At 39.9% G+C, this 20,575-nt stretch overlaps 1 protein-coding gene across 25 annotated transcripts in view; it reads left to right on the top strand.

The window, feature by feature from the left end:
* slmapa (sarcolemma associated protein a) overlaps positions 1-20,575 on the top strand; it is a 293,580-nt gene that overhangs the window by 105,772 nt on the left and 167,233 nt on the right. For all 25 annotated transcript variants that reach the window (XM_048548186.2, XM_048548190.2, XM_048548184.2 and 22 more), the window contains 4 exons: positions 9,977-10,117; positions 10,861-10,998; positions 13,629-13,797; positions 15,335-15,385. In XM_048548186.2, coding sequence (XP_048404143.1) covers positions 9,977-10,117; positions 10,861-10,998; positions 13,629-13,797; positions 15,335-15,385 — 499 coding nt within the window. The remainder of the gene's footprint in view (positions 1-9,976; positions 10,118-10,860; positions 10,999-13,628; positions 13,798-15,334; positions 15,386-20,575) is intronic.

Here is a 20,575-nt window from a genome sequence, read left to right as displayed (position 1 = left end):
CAAAACAGACCTAAGGGGATGAATGGCTTAATCGTCTTATTCCCCCATGTGAGGCATAGTAGATTAGGGGTCATTGGATTGAAGACACATTTTTCATGGAATCCTGTAACAGTGCTGTGAGCACTGGAATCAGTGGGAATTCTAAGGCAACATTGTCTGCTTGAATTTACATAACTGGTTAAAACTGAACTTAACCTGCGTGAGTTGCTGAGTTCAGAAATTCAATGAAAACATGAATGTATTGGTAGCAGATCTAGATCGCTATCATAAGGTGTTGCAGTACAGGTGATTGGCATCCCTAACAGGTTCATTGGTAAATAGGCTTGTATTGTCAAATAAACACGTGGGCACTGCATTGTTGTCAACAGTTGCCATCTTTGCAACTATGAAAGCATCCTATATAATGTAAGTAGAAAACATGCTCAAAACTAGTTGCACCAACCATATAGCCAGCTCAGATTGTACAAAAACAGCCATAGAAAAAATGTGGTTTAAAGAATTTTCTATATGGTGTGTCTTGTGAAGCCTGTACAGATGTGGTTACAATGAGAGAGTACGAACTGCAGATGCTGGAGAATCCTAGATAACAAGGTGTAGAGCTGGATGAACACAGCAAGCCAAGCAGCATCATAGGAGCAGAAAACCTGACGTTTCGGGCCTCTACCCTTCTTCAGAAAAAGAACATTGTTAGTGAATTACTTAGAGCCATGGAGTCATACAGTATGGAAACAGGCCCTTCTGTCCAAATGCCTTTTTTTAAAGCTAGGAATTTTCACTGTAATCAGTCTTTTACATTGGTATCACATTTTTACATATGTAACTTAAAATTAAATTTCAGACTGTTGTAATTTAGTATTGAATATATTTCTTAAGGTAAATACGTAGTTTGAATATCTCACGCTGTCTCGTGTCCTTTCTGTCAACAAGCATACAGGCCCAAGAACCATTCTAGCTGGTACCGGGATTGAACTAGCACCATTGATGTTAACCCGTGCCATACCCTAACCATCTAGCCACTTGACCTAACAGATCTGCACTGCAAATGTTAGTTTCCTATATGCAGTCAGCTTATTCGTTGTCTCTAATTGCATGACTGCAATTTCTTGCCGTCCATTTTCCTCCAATTCTTCGATAGTCTCACTGCTTCTTTTCTTAGAATCCTAATTTTGGCCTTCATGACCTAAATAGTTTGATTCTTCAATATTTTCAAAGAGGATTACTCCTGAGAATTTAATGTAATTTAGTTTTGAGAGACTAAGGACAGTACATAATTTATTTTGATGTACCCATGATTTTTTTTTTCAATCTACCATTCAGCAAAACTTTATTTCACCTACAGAAACTCATGGTTGAAACACAATTGATTTATGCCTTAATATAATGTATGAGGGGTAGAATGTTTCATTGATCTTTCAAAGATTATACTTACGGAACAATGCAAAACTGCTTGTTTAGTGTACAGAAATGTGCGATTAAATCAGCCATCTGTAATTTCAAACAGAAAAACCTGGAATGTAATGTAAATGTTTAGACTGGACACAACACTCAACTTTACCAGCTCCTATAGCTTTCCAGAATACAGCAAGAATTTTAATTTTTACAGCACTACTGGTATGAAGTTTTAATTCTTTAATGGTTAGTGGATAAAAGCAAGGCAAATTGAGCAGTATTAACAAAAGGAAAATGTGTTTAAAGGAGGAATGTAAAACTTTGAACAAGTAGAAAGGCTTCTCAGTGATTTTAAAGTCACTGAAGGATGTGACAGAGCAGAAATGCTTAAGTAATGCCAATTGATAGGCACCATGGGTAAAGGAGCATCTTTCAATGGTAAAGCAGGAAATAAGAAATAATTTGCTGTCAGTAACATTGGAAATGCTTGAGGACATGGAGTCAGAAAGTGTTGTTGAGGTTGGATTAGGCAAAGATATAAAGAGATTTGAAAAGTGGAATCAAATATTAAAACTAGTTAGCAGGAAAGTTTCAAACTAGTTGAACTTGGCCAAGATAAATTAAGGGGAAAGGAATGGTCTTATCCGCTAAGACACAAGACACAGGAGCAGAAATTAGGCAATTCGGCCCATCAAGTCTGCCCCGCCATTCAATCATAGCTGACAAGTTTCTCAAACCCGTTCTCCTGTTTTCTATCCGTAACCTTGATCCTCTTGATAACCAAGAGCCTATGTATCTCAGTCTTAAGTGTACTCAGTGACCTGGCCTCCACAGCCTTCTGTGGCAGTGAATTCCATAGATTTATCACACTCTGGCTGGAGAACTTTCTCCTTATCTCTGTTCTATTAGGTCTTCCCTTTACTCTAAGGCTGTCTTTCGAGTCCTAGCCTCTCCTACAAATGAGAACATCTTCCCAACATCCACTCTGTCAAAGCCATTCAATATTCTGTAAGTTTCAATTAGATTTTCCCTCTTCCTTCTAAACTCAATTGAGTACAGTCCCAGAGCCCTCAAACATTCCTCATATGTTACGCTTTTCATTCCTGGGACCATTCTCATGAACTTGCTCTGAGCCCGCTCCGGGGCCAGTACATCCTTCCTGAGATATTGGGGCCCAAAACTGCACACAATACTCTAAATGTAGCCTGACCGGAGCCTTATAAAGCCTCAGTAGTACGTCCCTGATAACAAGATGATGAAAGATCTAGGCCCGAAACATCAGCCTTCCTGCTCCTCTGATGCTGTCTGGCCTGCTGTGTTCATCCAGCTCTACACCTTGTTATCTCAGATTCTCCAGCATCTGTGTTTCGTATTATCTCTATCCCAGTAGTACATCCCTGTCTTTTGTATTCCATCCTCTCAAAATAAATGCCAACTTTGCATTTGCCTTCCTGACTACTGACTCAACCTGCAAGTTTACCTTGAAAGAATCCTGGACTAAAATTCCCAAGTCTGTTTGCGCTTCAGACTTCTGAATTTTCCCTCCATTTAGAAAAAAGTCCATGCTTTTATTCTTCTTACTAAAGTGCATGACCTTACACTTTCCCGCGTTGGACTCCATCTGCAACATGTTTGCCCATACTCTTAACCTGTCCAAATCCTTCTGCAGCCTCCCCACCTCAATACTACCTGTTCCTCCACCTATCTTTGTATCATGTGCAAATTTAGCCAGAATGCCCACAGTTACTTCATCTAGATTGTTAACGTATAAAGTGAAAATTTGTGGTCCCAACACTCACCGTTGTGGAACACCAATTGTCACTAGCTGCCATACTGAGAAAGACCCTTTTATCGCCACTCTCTGCTTTCTGCCAGACAGCCAATCTTCTATCCATGGTAGCACCTTGCCTCTAATACCATGGGCCTTTATCTTACTCAGCAGTTTCCTGAGCGGCACTTTGTCAAAGGCCTTCAGGAAGTCCAGGTAGATAACGTCCATTGGCTGTCCTTGGCCTACCGTTCTCCTTACTTCCTCAAATAATTCTAGCAGATTTATCAGGCATACCTCCCCTTGATGAAACCATGCTGACTTTTTTTGCCCTATTTGACCATATACCTCCAAACATTCAGAAATCTCATCCTTTGTAATGGACTCCAAAATCTTACCATGACTGAGGTTAAGCTAATTGGCCTCTAATTTTCCATCTTTTGCCTTGCTCCCTTTTTAAACTGGGATGTCATATTAGCGATTTTCCAGTCCTCTGGGACCTTCCCTGACTCTAGCGATCCCTGAAAGACCACCACTAACGCTTTCACTGTCTCTTCGGCTATCTCCTTTAGAACTCTGAGGTGTAGACCAGCTTCAGGTCAATCAGTTTTACTGGCACCTTTTCCTTTGTGATGGCCACCATACTCAGCTCTGCCACCTGACTCGCTTGAATTTTGGGAGATGACACTGTGAAGATTGATGCAAAGTAATTGTTCAGTTCCTCAGCCATTTCCTTGAACCCCACTACTGTCTCTCCACCGTCGTTTTCCAGTGGCCCGTATGTCCACTTTTGCCTCTCTTTTGCCCATTATATATCTAAAGAAACTCTTACAGTCTTCATTTATATTACTGGCTAACTTACCCTCCTATTTAATCTTCTCCCTCCTTATTTCTTTTTTTTGCCCTCTGTCAGTCTTTTTAAGCTTCCCAGTCCTCTGGTTTCCCACTGCCCTTCGCCACATTATACGCTTTCTCTTTTGCTATTATGTTATCCCTGACTTCCTCAGTCGACCATGGTTGCCTCATCCTCCCTGTACCATGCTGCTCTTTCCCGGGATGAATTTTTGCTCATACCTCTGTAGTCACCTTTATTTAACTGTAATACCATTACCTCTGATTCTATCTTCTCCCGCTCAAATTGCAGAGTAAATTGTATCATCTTATGATCACTGTCTCTTAAGGGGTCCTTCACCTTAAGCTCCCTTATCAAGTCTGCCTCATTGCACATCACTACATCCAGAATTGCCTGTACCCTTGTGGGCCCCACTACAAGCTGCTCCAAAAAACCATCTTGTAGACGTTCCACAAACTTGTGCTTTTGCAGTCCACTACCAACATGATTTTCCCAACCTGATGTGAAATAAATACTAGTTCAGTAAATTGTAGATTGTAGAGTATGAAATTGACAAGGTGAGTATTTGGGAGAAACAGAGGATAAGAATAATAAAGACATGATTAGGATTTGGGAAAAGGAGGTGCAGCAGGGTCAGGGATAGGCCAAACAAGGGGAGGCTGTTGAGCTGTGATTTAGCAGGCATGGTTACTTTGGTAGGAAGAATAGGAGATTGATTACCCGGAGAGACGGGAATATAATAGTAATGTGACAACGAATTCTAAGACTTGGAAAATAAAGAGATAACTGATGATTGATTATTGGAAATAATTGAATAGACTAAAGGAGTAGATAACAGAGCAGATTGCATTTTGAAAAGTATCAGTGTTGTAAAATATTTTGATCAGCTACATTTAGGCAATCAAACGGTGTTATCACCCTCTATGAAACAGACATTTTAATAGTGAAGGCACTCAAGGCCTATGGTACAATTAAAGGTATTAGCATAGCCTGTGGGGAGAGTCGGAGTGATCTGACAAACTTAAAGTAGATAAATCTCCAGGGCCAGATGAAATATGTCCCAGGTTGCTGAGTGAGGCAAGGGAAGAAAAAGCAGTGGCATTTGCAAAAATATTCTGCTCCTTTTTGTGACCATTGGAGTTAGGTTTTAGGACTGGAGGACAGCCAGTGTGGTAATGTTACTCAAGAAGAGAGCAAGAGATAACCAGATTACTACAGGTTAGTCATTCTAACCTCGCTGCTGGGTAAACTGTTGGAAGCAATTCTGAGAGACAGAACTTAATCTGCATTTGGAGAGGGAGGGATTAACCAAGAAAACAAAGAATTGTTAATTGGAGTTTGACCGACTTGATCAAATTTTTCTAAGAGATGATCAGATATGCCGATGAGAACAACACTTTTGATGTCATCTACTCGGACTGCAATAAGACTTTCAATAAGGTCGCTCATGAAAGACTCGCAGCGAAGTTATAAGCCCATGGGATCCAAGGAAATTTAGCAAATTGGACCCACACTTGGCTGAGTGGCAGAAAACAAAGTGATAGTTGAATGGTTGAACGCCTTTGACCGCGTCTCCCGCATTTCCCGCAACACATCCCTCATACCCCGCCCCCGCCACAACCGCCCAAAGAGGATCCCCCTCGTTCTCACACACCACCCCACCAACCTCCGGATACAACGCATCATCCTCCGACACTTCCACCATCTACAATCCAACCCCACCACCCAAGACATTTTTTTCCAACCCCACCCCTGTCTGCTTTCCGGAGAGACCACTCTCTCCGTGACTCCCTTGTTCGCTCCACACTGCCTTCCAACCCCACCACACCCGGCACCTTCCCCTGCAACCGCAGGAATTGCTACACTTGCCCCCACACCACCACCCTCACCCCTGTCCCAGGCCCCAAGATGACTTTCCACATTAAGCAGAGGTTCACCTGCACATCTGCCAATGTGGTATACTGCTAGCGAGTTTTGAGAAGATTTTTAGCTCAGGTTGAGGCTCTGGATGTGAGTTTGCTCGCTGAGCTGGAAGGTTAGTTTTCATAAGTTTCTTCACCATTCTAGGTAACATCATCAGTGAGCCTCCGACGAAGCTTCGTTGGAGGCTCACTGATGATGTTACCTAGAATGGTGACGAAACGTCTGAAAACTAACCTTCCAGCTCAGCGAGCAAACTCACATCCAGTGGTATACTGCATCCACTGTACCCCGTGTGGCATCCTCTACATTGGGGAAACCAAGCGGAGGCTTGGGGACCGCTTTGCAGAACACCTCCGCTCGTTCAAATTAAACAACTGCACCTCCCAGTCGCAAACCATTTCCACTCCCCCTCCCATTCTTTAGACGACATGTCCATCATGGGCCTCCTGCAGTGCCACAATGATGCCACCCGAAGATTGCAGGAACAGCAACTCATTCCGCTTGGGAACCCTGCAGCCCAATGGTATCAATGTGGACTTCACCAACTTCAAAATCTCCCCTTCCCCTACCGCATCCCAAAACCAGCCCAGTTTGTCCCCTCCCCCCACTGCACCACACAACCAGCCCAACTCTTCCCCTCCACCCACTGCATCCCAAAACCAGTCCAACCTGTCTCTGCCTCCCTAACCTGTTCTTCCTCTCACCCATCCCTTCCTCCCACCCCAAGCTGCACCTCCATCTCCTACCTACTAACCTCATCCCACCTCCTTGACCTGTCCGTCTTCCCTGGACTGACCTATCCCCTCCCTACCTCCCCACCTATACTCTCCTCTCCACCTATCTTCTTTTCTCTCCATCTTCGGTCCACCTCCCCCTCTCTCCCTATTTATTCCAGAACCCCCACCCCATCCCCCTCTCTGATGAAGGGTCTAGGCCCGAAACGTCAGCTTTTGTGCTCCTGAGATGCTGCTGGGCCTGCTGTGTTCATCCAGCTTCACATTTCATTATCTTGGATTCTCCAGCATCTGCAGTTCTCATTATCACTGATAGTTGAATGGTGTTTTTCCAACTGGAAGTCTGTGCCAGTGGGGTTCAAGTAGGATCAATGTTTGGGATTTTGCTGTTTATTGTTAATGTAAGTGATTTAGACTTGAATGTGTGAGGGTTGATCAGCAAGTTTGCAGATGTTACAATAATTGGTGAGGTAGCAAATACTGAGGATAGGCTTGGACTGCAAGAGAATATAGACGTCTGGTTAAATGGGTTGATTACTGGCAAATGGATAAATGTGAGGGGATACACATAGGCGGAAAAACAAGGCAAGAATATATTTGTTGAACAGAGGACTCTGGAAATCACTGAGGATCAGAGGGACCTTGCATGTACACGAATCCTTTGAGTATCAGGACAGGTAGATAAAATGGTTAAGAAGGTATATGATATACTTGCCCTTATTGGTCAAGGCATAAAGTTAGGGCAGTTATGCTAGAATTGCATATAAAATTGGTTAGGCCACAGCTAGAGCATTGTGTGAAGTTTTGGAATCCACATGGTAGAAGAGCTGTGACTGTACTGGAGAGGAAGCAGAGAAGATTTACTAGGATGTTGCCTGGGTTGACGAGCTTTAGTCATAAAAGAGATTGGTCAGACTGGAGTTCCTTTCCTGAAAGGAGACAATGATTGAGATGTGTAAAATTTGAGGGGCATAGATAGTCTATACAGGAAGGAACCTTTCCCCTGAATGGGGATAATTGATCAGGCAGTATAGATTTAAAGTAAGGAGCAGAGGCTGGTTGGAATCTGGAACTCATTGCCCGTAAGGATTGTAGGTGCAGCAGCCGTCATGATATGTAAGAAGTATATAGATGTACACTTGGGATGCCAAGGCTATAGGCCAGTGCTGGAAAATGTGATTAGAATAGTTAGATGCTGGTCTTTGGCTATCATTGACTTTATGGGCTGAAGGGCCTTTAACTGTGCTGTAGATCTCTATGACTCCTAACATGGTAACAAAATTTACTCGAGAAAAGAACAGAAAATGTATTGACTTGTTTAATTTTTCCATCAAATATCAGGATTTGGGTGCAATTTCATCATTGAAAAGTATTAATACATATCGGAGAGTAAACATTTTTACCATTTTTCTGCCTTTAATTTCAATCAGTCAATTTTAATCCAAAATCTTTGCACAAGAGAATTTTTATGCATCAACCCAAGTGATAGTGTACGTTCCAGCATTAATTTCACATATATTGTGGAAGTAAACTACCAATTTATATAACACGGTGTGAAGCTGGATAAACACAGTGGGCCAAGCAGCATCGCGGGAGCAGGAAAGCTTGACGTTTTGGGTCGGGACCCTTCTTCAGAAATGGGGGAGGGGAAGAGGATTCTGAAATAGGGAGACGGGGGGGTGGGGGGAGCGGATAGAAGATGGATAAAGGAGAAGATAGGGTGAAAGGAGACAGACAGGTCAAAGAGGCGGGGTTAGAGCCGGTGAGGGTGAATGTAGTTGGGGAGTTGGGGGGGAGATAGGTCAGTTCAGGGAGGATGGACAGGTCGGGGGATGGGATGAGGTTCGTGGGTAGGGGATGGAGGTGGGGCTTGAGGTGGGAGGAATAGAACAGGATGAACATGTTGTCCTCATCCAACGCATCATCCTCCGACATTTCCGCCATCTGCAATCCGACCCTACCACCCAAGACACTCTTCCCTCCCTACCCTTGCGTGCTTTCCGGAGGGACCACTCTCTCTGTGACCGCTCTCTCCGTGAATCCCTTGTCCGCTCCACACTCCCCTCCAGCCCCACCAACTCCAGCACTTTTCCCTGCAACCAAAGCACGTGCTACACCTGCCCGTATACCTCACCCCGATCCCAGGCCTGAGAAAGACTCTTCACATCAATGAGATGTTCACCTGCACATCTGTCAATGTTATATACTGTATCCATTGTTCCCATTGTGGCCTCCTCTACATCGGGGAAACCAAACGGTGACTTGTCAACCACTTTGCGGAACACCTACACTCTGTTCGCACAAACAACTACAACTCCTAGTCATGAACCATTTCAATTCTTCCCCCCCCCCCCCCCCCCCCCCGCCTTGGATGACATGTCCATCCTGGGCCTCCTGCATTGCCACAATGATGCCACCCAAAAGATGCAGGAACAGCATCTCATATTTCGCTTGGGAACTCTGTAACCCATGGGTTACAATGTGGATTTCACAAGCTTCAAAATCTCCCCTCCCTCGACCACATGCCAAAACCAGCACAACTAGTCCCCGCCTCCCTAACCATTCTTCCCACCTCAAGCCCCACCCCCATCCCCTCCCCACTAACCTCATCCCGCCTCCCTGACCTGTCCGTCCTCTCTGAACTGACCTATTCCCCGCCCAACTCCCCAACTACATTCATCCTCACTGGCTCTAACCCCACCTCTTTGACCTGTCTGTCTCCTCTCACCCTATCTTCTCCTTTATCCATCTTCTATTCACCTTCCCCTGTCTCCCTATTTATTTCAGAATCCCCTTCCCCTCCCCCGTTTCTGAAGAAGCGCCCCAAACCGAAACTGTAAGCTTTCCCGCCCCTCTGATGCTGCTTGGCCCACTGTGTTCATCCAGCTTCACACCGTGTTATCTCAGATTCTCCAGCATCGGCAGTTCCTACTATCTCTATAATTTATATAGTTCCCCTTTCATTTGCAGAACAATCCCTAGTAGGCTAAGTATCCCGTAAATAACCAATTTAAAATAATCAAATTTATTTGATTATGCTTAAACCTTTTAGTAGCCACATACATTTCAAATGCAGGGACCTTTCCTGAATAAGAAAGAAGATATTTATACTTTGCATCCTTTCTCTATGACAAAACTTTGACCAATCAGAGTCAACTTATTAACCAACCCTTTTCTCATGCAGGATAAATTATTGTTCCCTTTTTGAAGTTTGAATTCTTGCACCTGTCCTCATGAATGCAAGACAAAAATCTTCAACAATATGTCTCTCTTTTAGCAATATTTGCCCTTTCTGTTTGTACCTAACAGAACCAAACTGAAGATGGCATAAGGAAAGAATTGGTAACATTACAAGAGGACAAACACAGTTATGAGACAACAGCCAAAGAGTCCTTGAGGCGGGTCCTTCAAGAGAAAATAGAAGTAGTCCGGAAGCTCTCAGAGGTGGAGGTAATTACATTTCTAAATATTCCCAATGATATATATAGAGTTGCTTTGTTCAAAATAAAAACCTTGGTGTGATAATTTGGAATACTGCATCTAGCCAAAACATTTAGTGGATTTGCCTGTCCTATTTTTCGGTGGAGATTTATGAAGACATTTGTGTGTTCTGACAGACAATAGGGTTATAAATATTTTCCCAGACTAGTAGATATAAAATGCCAGTCAAAAGTAGCATGTGCCATGTAAATTAATTTCTCAAAATAATTCATAAATTAAGGCAGATGTGCAATTTACTGTGGTTACTAGATCCAGTATTTGTGAAAAAGTGTAATGGCATCTGTAAAATACAGATGATTAAATATCACCTTTTGGAAATTTTGTGAATATATATATATATATATATATATATATGGTACTATAAGAATGCGTTTGCTGGAAAATTTTTATATAGAAGTCCTTTGGTTTTGGAATGTCTTCAAATGCTACTCCAATTGCGTGCTTTCAATACTGCCAAGTAATTGGAAAGAAATTGGTTAAGTGTGGAACTTTATGTGGAGATGCCAACATTTCAGCAAAAATAAATTGTGAATATTCTGTTTGGGTTAATTTTTTCAGTTTACATTGTTTTAAATCTTATGAAGCACAAATAACAACTAAATCTTGATTTTCCCAGTGAGTTTAAAAGTAGAGAAGATGCTATTCAGATCTGAAGACATCCCAGAATTAATGCATGTATTTTAACGTTATAGCGAAGTCTGAGTAACACAGAGGATGAATGCACCCATTTAAAGGAGATGAACGATAGAACACAGGAAGAATTGAGAGAACTGGCCAATAAGTATAATGGAGCTGTGAATGAAATTAAAGAGTTCACTGACAAATTAAAGGTGAGCTTGAATGAATTGCATTTTAAGTAGACAATGTTTTAAAACTGGCATTTCGTTTGTGAGACTGTGTATTTTTTTTAGAAGCAAACTAAGACAGTTTCAGAATTCAACTTAGTGAATTTTAGCTTCAGAAAGCCAGTTGGATACATTGTGATTTTAAAGTAATTTATTGAATTGTTTATTCAGAAGCAACAGTTTTAATAGAATGCATAAATCAAATCACTTCAATCCCGAAGAGCTGCTCTCACATGAGAGAGATGGCTGGTGGTGGCTTAACATGAGGGTCACCATGCCTACAGCAAAGGAAGAGGCTGAGCACGAGAGTCCTTCATAGTAACCTCAGCCAGTTGGATACCCAGTAGTCGACTGGATTGCAAACCAGCTGTCCAGAGTGATGCCAAAAGTGAGGGTTCAATTTCTGCACTGATCAATATCCTGCTGATACCAGGATGGACTGTCCTTTTCAACCTCTCCCATTTGCTGTGTACCTCATTGACCACAGGACCGTAAGATAGAAAAGTAGAATTAGGTCATCCATCGGCCATTCACATCTCATGAGAAAACACTCCATGGTCAGGTAAAACTATGATGAATTTACTTGTAAACTAAACAGAAAATAAGTAGCCCAAGACAGGTGATAACAGGTTTGTTGACAGTCTGTTATTTGTTTGTTTGCAGAAGCAGGCCCATCTTGTCTTTGTTTCTTTGGCCAGGAACACTCTTCGCCGCGCCGCCCCCCCCGCCCCGTCATCTTATGCCTGTTAAGGACTTGCCCCATCAATCTCTGAACATTCATAAGTATATTTCATTTCTAAAGGCTGGTTCTGAGCCCAATATCAATCCTTTGGTTGAGTAATTCTAACCAGTCATTACAGGAAAGGTATCCACTATGCCTACTGCTTGTCCATCATTTGGGCTTTCAGCCTGAGAGTCCTGGATAAAGTGGACTTGGAGAAGGTGTTTCGATTAGTAGGAGAGACTCTGACACAAGGGTATGTCCTCAGAATGAGGGGACGATCCTTCAGAAACGAGTTCGAGGAATTTCTTCAGCAAGTGGGTGGTAAATTTGTGAAAGTCGTTGCTGCAGAAGGCTGTCAAGGCCAAGTCATTGTGTGTATTTAAGATCGAGTAAAGTATATTCTCAATTAGTAAGGGGCAAAAGGTTACGGGAGAATGCAGGAGAATGGGGTTGAGAGACATTATCAGCCATGATCGAATGATGTTGATTCAATGGGCTGAATAGCCAATGGATGGCCTAATTCTGCTTTTTTGCCTTATGGCCCTGTGGTTGAATGAGGTGCACAAGGTGTCACAAGACTACCAAAGTGCACTGCCTTTGTGGCCATTATCTTTTGTTTTGATCGACTGCTGGAATTGTGTTTTTACCAGAGAGAGGGAGGTAAAAAACAACTTAACTGTTGAGTGGCTTGTTGCTATGCCTGTAAATTCCATAAGAATTCAGTAATGCTCTGCAAAGTATAATTTCTTACATGTTTTTCTCTAGAACTTCAATTGAACTTGCATTTTGCTCTTGCAATTCAGTACTAAACCCCGCTGAATCAAAAAAAAATTCACATTATTATCCGCTTGAAAGCTTGGACATCAAATCCTGCATCATGCAGCAAAAGCATGTACAAGATTCATTTCTACCTTTCCACCTGAAATGCCACATGACTCCTAGTTCCCCCACTGTTCAAATTATTATAACAAAATTTAAGACATAGCATTTGCATAATTATCTAGTTGCTTGTTGGGACTTGGCAGAAGAAAAAAAAATATAAAGGCCCATGTAAGCATTTGTGCACAATCTGTAGAGCTGTGTCTGTGTTGGGAAAAGAAATTTTCAACACAAGATACCTTTATGGAAATCAAAAATATCCTGTATTCTGTAACATGGTGTGGAGTCGGAGGAACACAGCAGGCCAGGCAGCATCAGAGAAACAGGAAAGCTGACGTTTCGGGTTGGGACCCTTCTTTAGAAATGTTTTGCACAGAACTGGAATCTCAATATTTTTTCTTCCGTTGAATGATTACAGCGGGTTCTGAGCTTACATGTAGGCAATTAGCAGATTCCTTCGCTTGCCCAGATCCACAACAATCTGACTCTTAACTGCCCTTGGAAAGGCCTGGCGAGCCACTCAGTTTAGGTATGAACAATAAATGCTGGGTTTGTCAGGCACTCCCACCTCCCAGGAAGCAATAATGAAAAAATTTCCAGGTTTATTACTTGAATTTAACTTCTATCAGCTGTCATGATGGGACTTTTGCTGTGTCCCCAGAGCAATACCTTTAACTTTTGATGATGTTCTGACTTTGCTGCTGTCATCCCCTTATTTACTCAATCGTTTTTTCTTGTAGTAGCCTTTTGATATTTCCATCCCATCCACTAACCTTGGTACACACTTTCTTTTTGTATGTTATTAAAGTTTCTCAATTAGCATTTTTTAAAATGACTTAAAATTTTTAAAATGTTTCTTTTATACAAACGATAATCTTAAAAACTTAATTTTCTAGTATTCTGCTCAGAACACACAACATTGAGTAGCAGTATTGCATTACAGAAAATTGGAATATCTTTAAACAAGATTTTTTTTTAAACGATTCACAATGCCAGTTTTGTCTGTGAACAGCATGCAGAAGGGAAACAAGAAGAGATTCAACAGAAGGCCTTATCTGAGAAGAAAGAATTGCAGCACAGAATAGATGAAATGGAAGAGAAGGAACAGTTACTTCAGGCAAGAATTGAAGCCTTACAGGCTGACAATGATTTCACCAATGAACGGCTTACAGCTTTACAAGGTAAATAGAACTTGCAGTCCTTCATAGATTATTGCCTAAGGGGAAACTGTGGGCAAAGAACAAAAATACTGAAAGCTAAATTATAAATCTGCCAATATTTTTAGTATCAAACGGATCTGATGTTTTTGTGATCAACCTACAATTTAATGATTATTATCTAACAAAAGTTTAGCTTAGTTTCTTTTCTTATAATATTTCACCACCACCTCTAACTGCCCCAACTTTACACTACATTGCTCCAACAAACCATTATTGGCCTTATTATAAAAGCAAAATATTCTAGATGCTGGAAATCAGAGTTCTGTAGAAGAATTGTACTGGACTCAAAACATTAACTTTGTTTCTAGCTCTATTTCACTGATGCTACCAGGTCTATGGATATTTTTCCAGTATGTTTTTGTTTGTCCTTGCCCACCTTGCTTCTGTCTTTGCCACTTTGGCACACTTTTAAAAATGCCTGACTGCAACATGCATGTTTCAAGCTTCTAGGTATTCTTTTGAGTTACTTTTTCTCCCATAACTAAATTTGGTTCTTTCCCTTATCTTTTTACTATCACTTAAAGGCTGTCAGACTGAGACAATGAGCAGTTTCATTCACAAATGACTAACCTCAATCGTTGCAGACCCACAGATGTTAAGCTGAAGAAGGTCATCCTTTTTTAACAAGAAAATATATTGCAAATAATATACTTATGTTTGGGAAGGATTGGGTGCTTACCTCTTTTGATTGAACTGTAAAATCAAATCACAAAGATGCAGTGTAAGCTAATTGAGAAGACTATCAGTAGCTTGAAATAAAGCCACTGTTCGAGGGATTATAGAATGGAATTCTAGAATCCCAACATTGTGGAAACAGGCCATTTAGCTCATCTAGACCACACCAGTCATCTGAAGAACATCCCACCCAAACCACCTCCCCAACCTATCCTGATGATTCCACATGTCCATGGCTAAGCTACCTAATCTACACATTCCTAGACAGTGGGCAATTTTGCACGGCCAGTTTACATAACTTGCACATCTTTGGACTATGTGATGAAACCAGAGCACCCGCAGGAAATCTGTGCAGACACAGGGTGAATGTGCAAACTTCACACCGATAGTGGAATCGAACCCAGGTCCCTGGTGCTGCAAGGCAGCTGTGCTAACCACTAAGCCACTGTGCCACCTGATCAAAATATATCCCAGCTTTTGGTCACTAAAGTATAAACGATATATTTTTTAAAAATGTTCTTACAGTTGAAATGCTCACCCAGCAGCCATTGTAATGTTTTTGTTCTTAGTTAGTGTTAATACTGCTTATAATAGAAAGCTCACTACCACTTTCTTAAGGTAAATTGGGGATGGGCAATAAATGCTGGCCTAACCAGTGATGTCCACATCGTGTGAATGAATGTTTAAAAATCTAGATGTGGACAATGTGTATAATTATTTATACTTTGTTTCTGTTTTTCAACTTTTCCACTTCAATGTACATTTTCATTTTTGAATTTATAACTGGAAAAAGAAATCTAAATGCTTTTTATTTTAAACACAGTACGGTTAGAACAACTTCAGGAGAAAAACATCAAGGATCACAATAGTATAGGTGAGTTTAATATAAATGATTAAAATATATCTGGGCTATATCTGAAACTGCAGTACTTAAGAAAAAAAAATTGAATCCATGATAATGTTGAATAAATTTTATGTTATAAAATATATTTTGATACACGTGATACATCAGATGTCTAACTTGAAAATAGTTTGTCACATCTTCAGTTTTAAATACCAAGAAAATTTGTTCTTTGGGTTTGGATTTATAAAATCACTTTTAAGTGATGATCCACATGAAACTTTCCGGTTATTTTCAAATCTAACATTCATTTGATATGTTCGTGCTTGGACAAACTTGATCATTTGTCTAAAACAGACTGCTTTTAAGATTGCATCTATCAGTGCATGGACAAATCATTTTTGTTTTATCCCGTCTGAAAAGTTCCTCCCAAGGAACCCACCACTGCTGAAATTAAATTTATTGCCAGTTGTGCTGCGATTGGCCAATTCAGCAGAATGACTGCAGTTTTCCTTTAGTGGCTGACTGAACAAAGGAAAGGGATAGGAGGAGAATGGTGTTCTGCACTATGTCTAAGGTTGCAGACAAATAAAGAATGAAGAGTGATAATACATCATGAGCAATGTCATGCAAATTATCTACTACTTCCGTTAGGGCCTTTCAGTGCTCTTGAAGGGATTGAAACCTTTTTGAAGAGGTTCATGAGTGTAGCTGTAGGAAGAAAATGCAAGAGTTTGGGAGATGCTAACACATTCAAGTACTTGAAAAATGAAGGTGAGACGGGCAATGCAAGAGGAAATAGATACCAAATCCATAAATACTCCCTTGTACGCCTTATCAGTGATGACCTCAAGGTATTCAGATAACCTGGCCGCATGTCTGTTGATTGACTGTGATCAACTCATACATTTTCATGTGCTCGGTTGCCCTGTCTTCGATGATAGTTTCTGTTCTAGTTTCCAGAACAGATGTTCTACAAAGTATGTAGATACCTGCATTCTCCCTGACCTATGTGGCATTGAAATTTGCAATTTTCTAAACCAAATAGAGCTTTAGAAAATTAAGATAGCCCATGTAGAATTTCCTCCTCATGTGTCCTTTATTTGCTTTTTGTAAAATAATCATTAGACCCTCGTGATAATCTACCTTAACACCACTATTTCTTTATTGTCTTCTTTTACCTGTTAATTGCACTAAGTTTTCCCCATTTCTTATTTTTTGATTCCCTTGTACTGTTGGTGGTTTGTCCCTTTACATTGAAGACAGATGCAAATGATAAATTTGACAATTTTGCCATTCCCTTAATTCCATGTCCTTTTCTCACCTGTTCCTATTTATAATTACCTGACAATTAACCATTTCGTTACATATGAAAAAGGTTTTAACTTTGATATCTCATGCAATTTTTTTTGTTCGTGTTCGCATTAATTTTCTTCAATTACTTCATTGTCTTTTAAATACTGTTATTTTGTTGGATTTCCACTTTTCCCTTGTATTTATGTAAGTATTTAACTTAATATTATCCCTTAACTTGTTTATTGTTCATAGTTGCTGAGCTTCAGAAATTAAATTTTATCTTTTAATGGCATTAACTGGTTTCACATTGAACCTGATTCTTCTGGAAAATTTCACATTGTTTGGTCGTTGTTTTACCCATTAACAGATCAGGTCAGTTTACCATGACCAGTTTATTTCTTAGTACATTTATATTTCCTTCAACTAATTTTTTTAAAATGTTGTTTATGATTCATCATTCTCTGTTTTACAAGTTCAAATATGATGGCCACAATTGATAAATCAATTTTGGTATTCATCCTTAACCTACTATAATCTCATCCTTTGTCAGTTCTACAACAGGTCATTGTCGGAATTGTCCTGATTGTTTTGCAGAAATTCACTTTTTTTTACTATTTGATCTATTTAGGCCCTCCAGTCTGTGTGAGCATTCAAATTTTGTATTTGTTTCCGGCACATGCTTACCTGATTTCCATACTTATACTTTAACTGCAGTACGCCATCATGGTTGTTAGGCAGTCTGTTGTCAACCCCCATCAGTGTTGTTGTTCTTTAATTCTGTCTTCATCTTTGATGGCTGCTGCTGTGATTTTTGGCATTTCTATACTGTACACATCATAAATTAATAGTTTGTTACTTGTCACTTTCACAGTGATACAAAATTGTTAGCAGATAGGATTTATTGACTCGTTTTAGCAAAATGATAATTTATATACATATGTTTATATCTACCTGGAATTTTATTCATCAGCAAAATGCATGTTCAGCATAACATTTGATTTGTAAATAGTAACTGAAAATTAAAGAGGACGTTTTATTTATGTATAGTCCCACGTTTTTGCCATCTGTCAAAACACCAACTTACAATTTAGTGGCCAGCAGAGGTTGCTGTGTCCCTTGGGATATTATTCTACTTTGATTTTATTTTTTTCAACTGAGGAACACTCGCTTTTGAATCTGTTATTTTGTAAAACTGGATGAAGGACTGCTGGTGCTTCAGAATTCATTTTTTGAAAAAGAGTTGATAAAATTCAAATAAAAATTTTTGTATAACTTTCTTTATTCAGAGTTTACAGGTGACATATGTAACAAAGTTTGCTAATCAGCAATAAAGTTCTTGCATAAATGGTGACTTTTGTTCTATGTGATGTTAGTTCCCTTCAGCAAATACCTATTTTTCTTCTCTATTTTACTATTTTCAAAAGCCTCATTCCTCCATCTTTTAGCTACCATTTTATCCTTTTCTCTTGTTTAGTTTGTGCCTTTGTGCATCCTTTCTCTTTGCTTGACTTCTGCTCTGCTTGCATCCTTTCTTTTTCACTGCTCACTCTCTTTTGTACAAATCGTTGGTGCACTTTCTTTTCTCTTTATACTGCCTTGCAATCTCTTCCCATTCCCATGCTCCCATAGTTAGTGCAAGTCAGGGTATGAATAACTGATTCTAATCTTCCCTGATTTGAAAGTAATCTGAAGTACTGGGGTTAATCGTGTTCGTAGACGGAAAAAAATTCTCCAAAAACCAAGGATCAAACTTGAGTTCTTCTTCGTCTGTGTGGCTATCTTGATTCACAAAGATGAATAGAGAAAATCAATCATGTTATTTTGTGATTCCTGGATTTTAATTCTAGTATTATATTGCAAACATTTTAATACGGAGGGAATTTTTTTGTTAAATAATGTTTGTTTTTAAAATGGATATTGAAGGTTTTATGACTCTGTTAAACCATTCCAAGCCCTGAGTTAGTTCCAGTTTCCTTTACATTTGACATTTGTATTTATCTGGAATGTTGTAACAAGTATATCATGTGAATTCCATGGTGAAATTATCCAGACCATTTTTAAGAGGAAATAACTGCCCATAGAAATTGTTGAATTTTTAGTGTTCAGTGCATTCGCTTTGTTGCAACAGTTTTTCCTCCTATCCACGTTTCGTTACGCGTCTTTTTAAGGTACTCATATCTGTTAGCATGTTAATTTTTAAAAGAGAAACTCAGCAGAATTGGAATTTCTTTTTGAAGCATGACTGTTGGTAGCAGTTGTGAAAAGAAATTGTTATATTGCTACTGTTTTCATAAATTTATTTAGTCACAACAGAGCTTATACAAAGGTAGACGTTATTCATTTATTATTCCTAGACAGTTGCTCACAAGTGTAGGATGTAGATTGTTCTTTTCATAAATGTGTATTTGTCTAAAACATGTACTTGACTTTGGCATTGTGTATAAGGTTGCTAAGAAATTGTAGGAAAGAAAACTATTTTTTCGGAATATGTAATTGTTTACAGCTCCGTTTGTTCACAGCCCTTTAACAGGTTTAATCTCCAGTGATCTTTATTTCTTTCAGTGCATCAGTTTGTTACAGAGTAAGTTGTTGGCAATAACTGCTGAGGTTAACAAGTTTGTAGGTGCCTTAGAATTTTATGAATTTTTTTCTCATTACTTACCTCTTATGATTCTAAGCAAATTGGTCTGCACTTTAATCCATGCCACTTTCAAATTTTTTTAAAATTCTAGTCTAGATGAATTGCCTTCGATTCAAAGGCAATGGAAATATGTGGTAATTGACGTGGAAGAAATTCAATCATTTGTAAGAAGCCATTCGTTACAACTTGGTTCCATTGTTTGTATAAATTGCAGTCTGTTCTTTAGACTGTGCCCTACAATGCAATCCCTTTTTTAAAAAAAAATCATTTGCGTGATTTTAGATCAGATCAGATTCCCTGTAGTGTGGAAACAGGCCCTTAGGCCCAACAAGTCCACACCGCCCCTTGAGGCATCCCACCCAGACCCATCCCCCTCATTCCTGAACACCCCTGAACACTACGGGCAATTTAGCATGGCCAATCCACCTAACCTGCACATCTTTGGACTGTGGGAGTAAACCGGAGGAAACGCTCGCAGACACAAGGAGAATGTGCAAACTCCACACAGACAGTAGCCCGAGGCAGGAATCGAACGTGGGTCCCTGGTGCTGTGAGGCTGCAGTGCTAACCACTGAACCACCGTGCCTCAACCACTTAAACTGAAAGATCTTTTAATTTGAATTCAAGTTCTCTAAGTCTGGTGCAGTTTGAACTTCTGTGCCTCTGGATTACTTGCCGAGTAACGTAACTTTAGTGACAAAAATGTAAGCACAATATAACCTACTGTGTGCATTGGTCACTTTGTGACTAAAATAAAACTTGTAGGTGGCAATGATTCAATTCTGTTGGTTCAGCTTTGCAACACTTTTCATGCAATATCATTCTGTCGTATTTGCACTTTATATTGATATAAATATCAACAAAGGGCAAAATTTCTACAGTAAACCATTTTCAGATATAGTTTTGAACAGACCTGTCTGTTTTTTTGTTCTTATTTCTATCAGCCTGTTGTCTATATTTCCTCTCACTTGCGCTGTCTCTGCCTCTGTGTTCCAAGGAGTTTGTGTGTTGCTTTGTGGATAATTCGATATTTCAAGCGAACAGCTAGTGAGTTTCAGTCATCTTGAGAAAGATGTGATATCAAAGAAGTGACGAAAAGATATAAATAATTTATCTATCATGGACATGTTGAGGAAGGCAGGGACAGAAAGTTGTGGAAACTTACTTTGAAATGAAAATAATTAATGTAAGTCCTGCAACGCAGATGTTTTTTTCCTGGGCATCTTGTGGTGTCAGAAATCTTTGCACATTAGCCAACGTTTAATAAAAAAAAGCTGCTCGTTATC

Source organism: Stegostoma tigrinum, chromosome 11, assembly GCF_030684315.1.
Source record: "Stegostoma tigrinum isolate sSteTig4 chromosome 11, sSteTig4.hap1, whole genome shotgun sequence".
In the NCBI taxonomy this organism is placed as follows: domain Eukaryota; kingdom Metazoa; phylum Chordata; class Chondrichthyes; order Orectolobiformes; family Stegostomatidae; genus Stegostoma; species Stegostoma tigrinum.
This window is presented reverse-complemented; position numbering and strand designations above follow the sequence as displayed.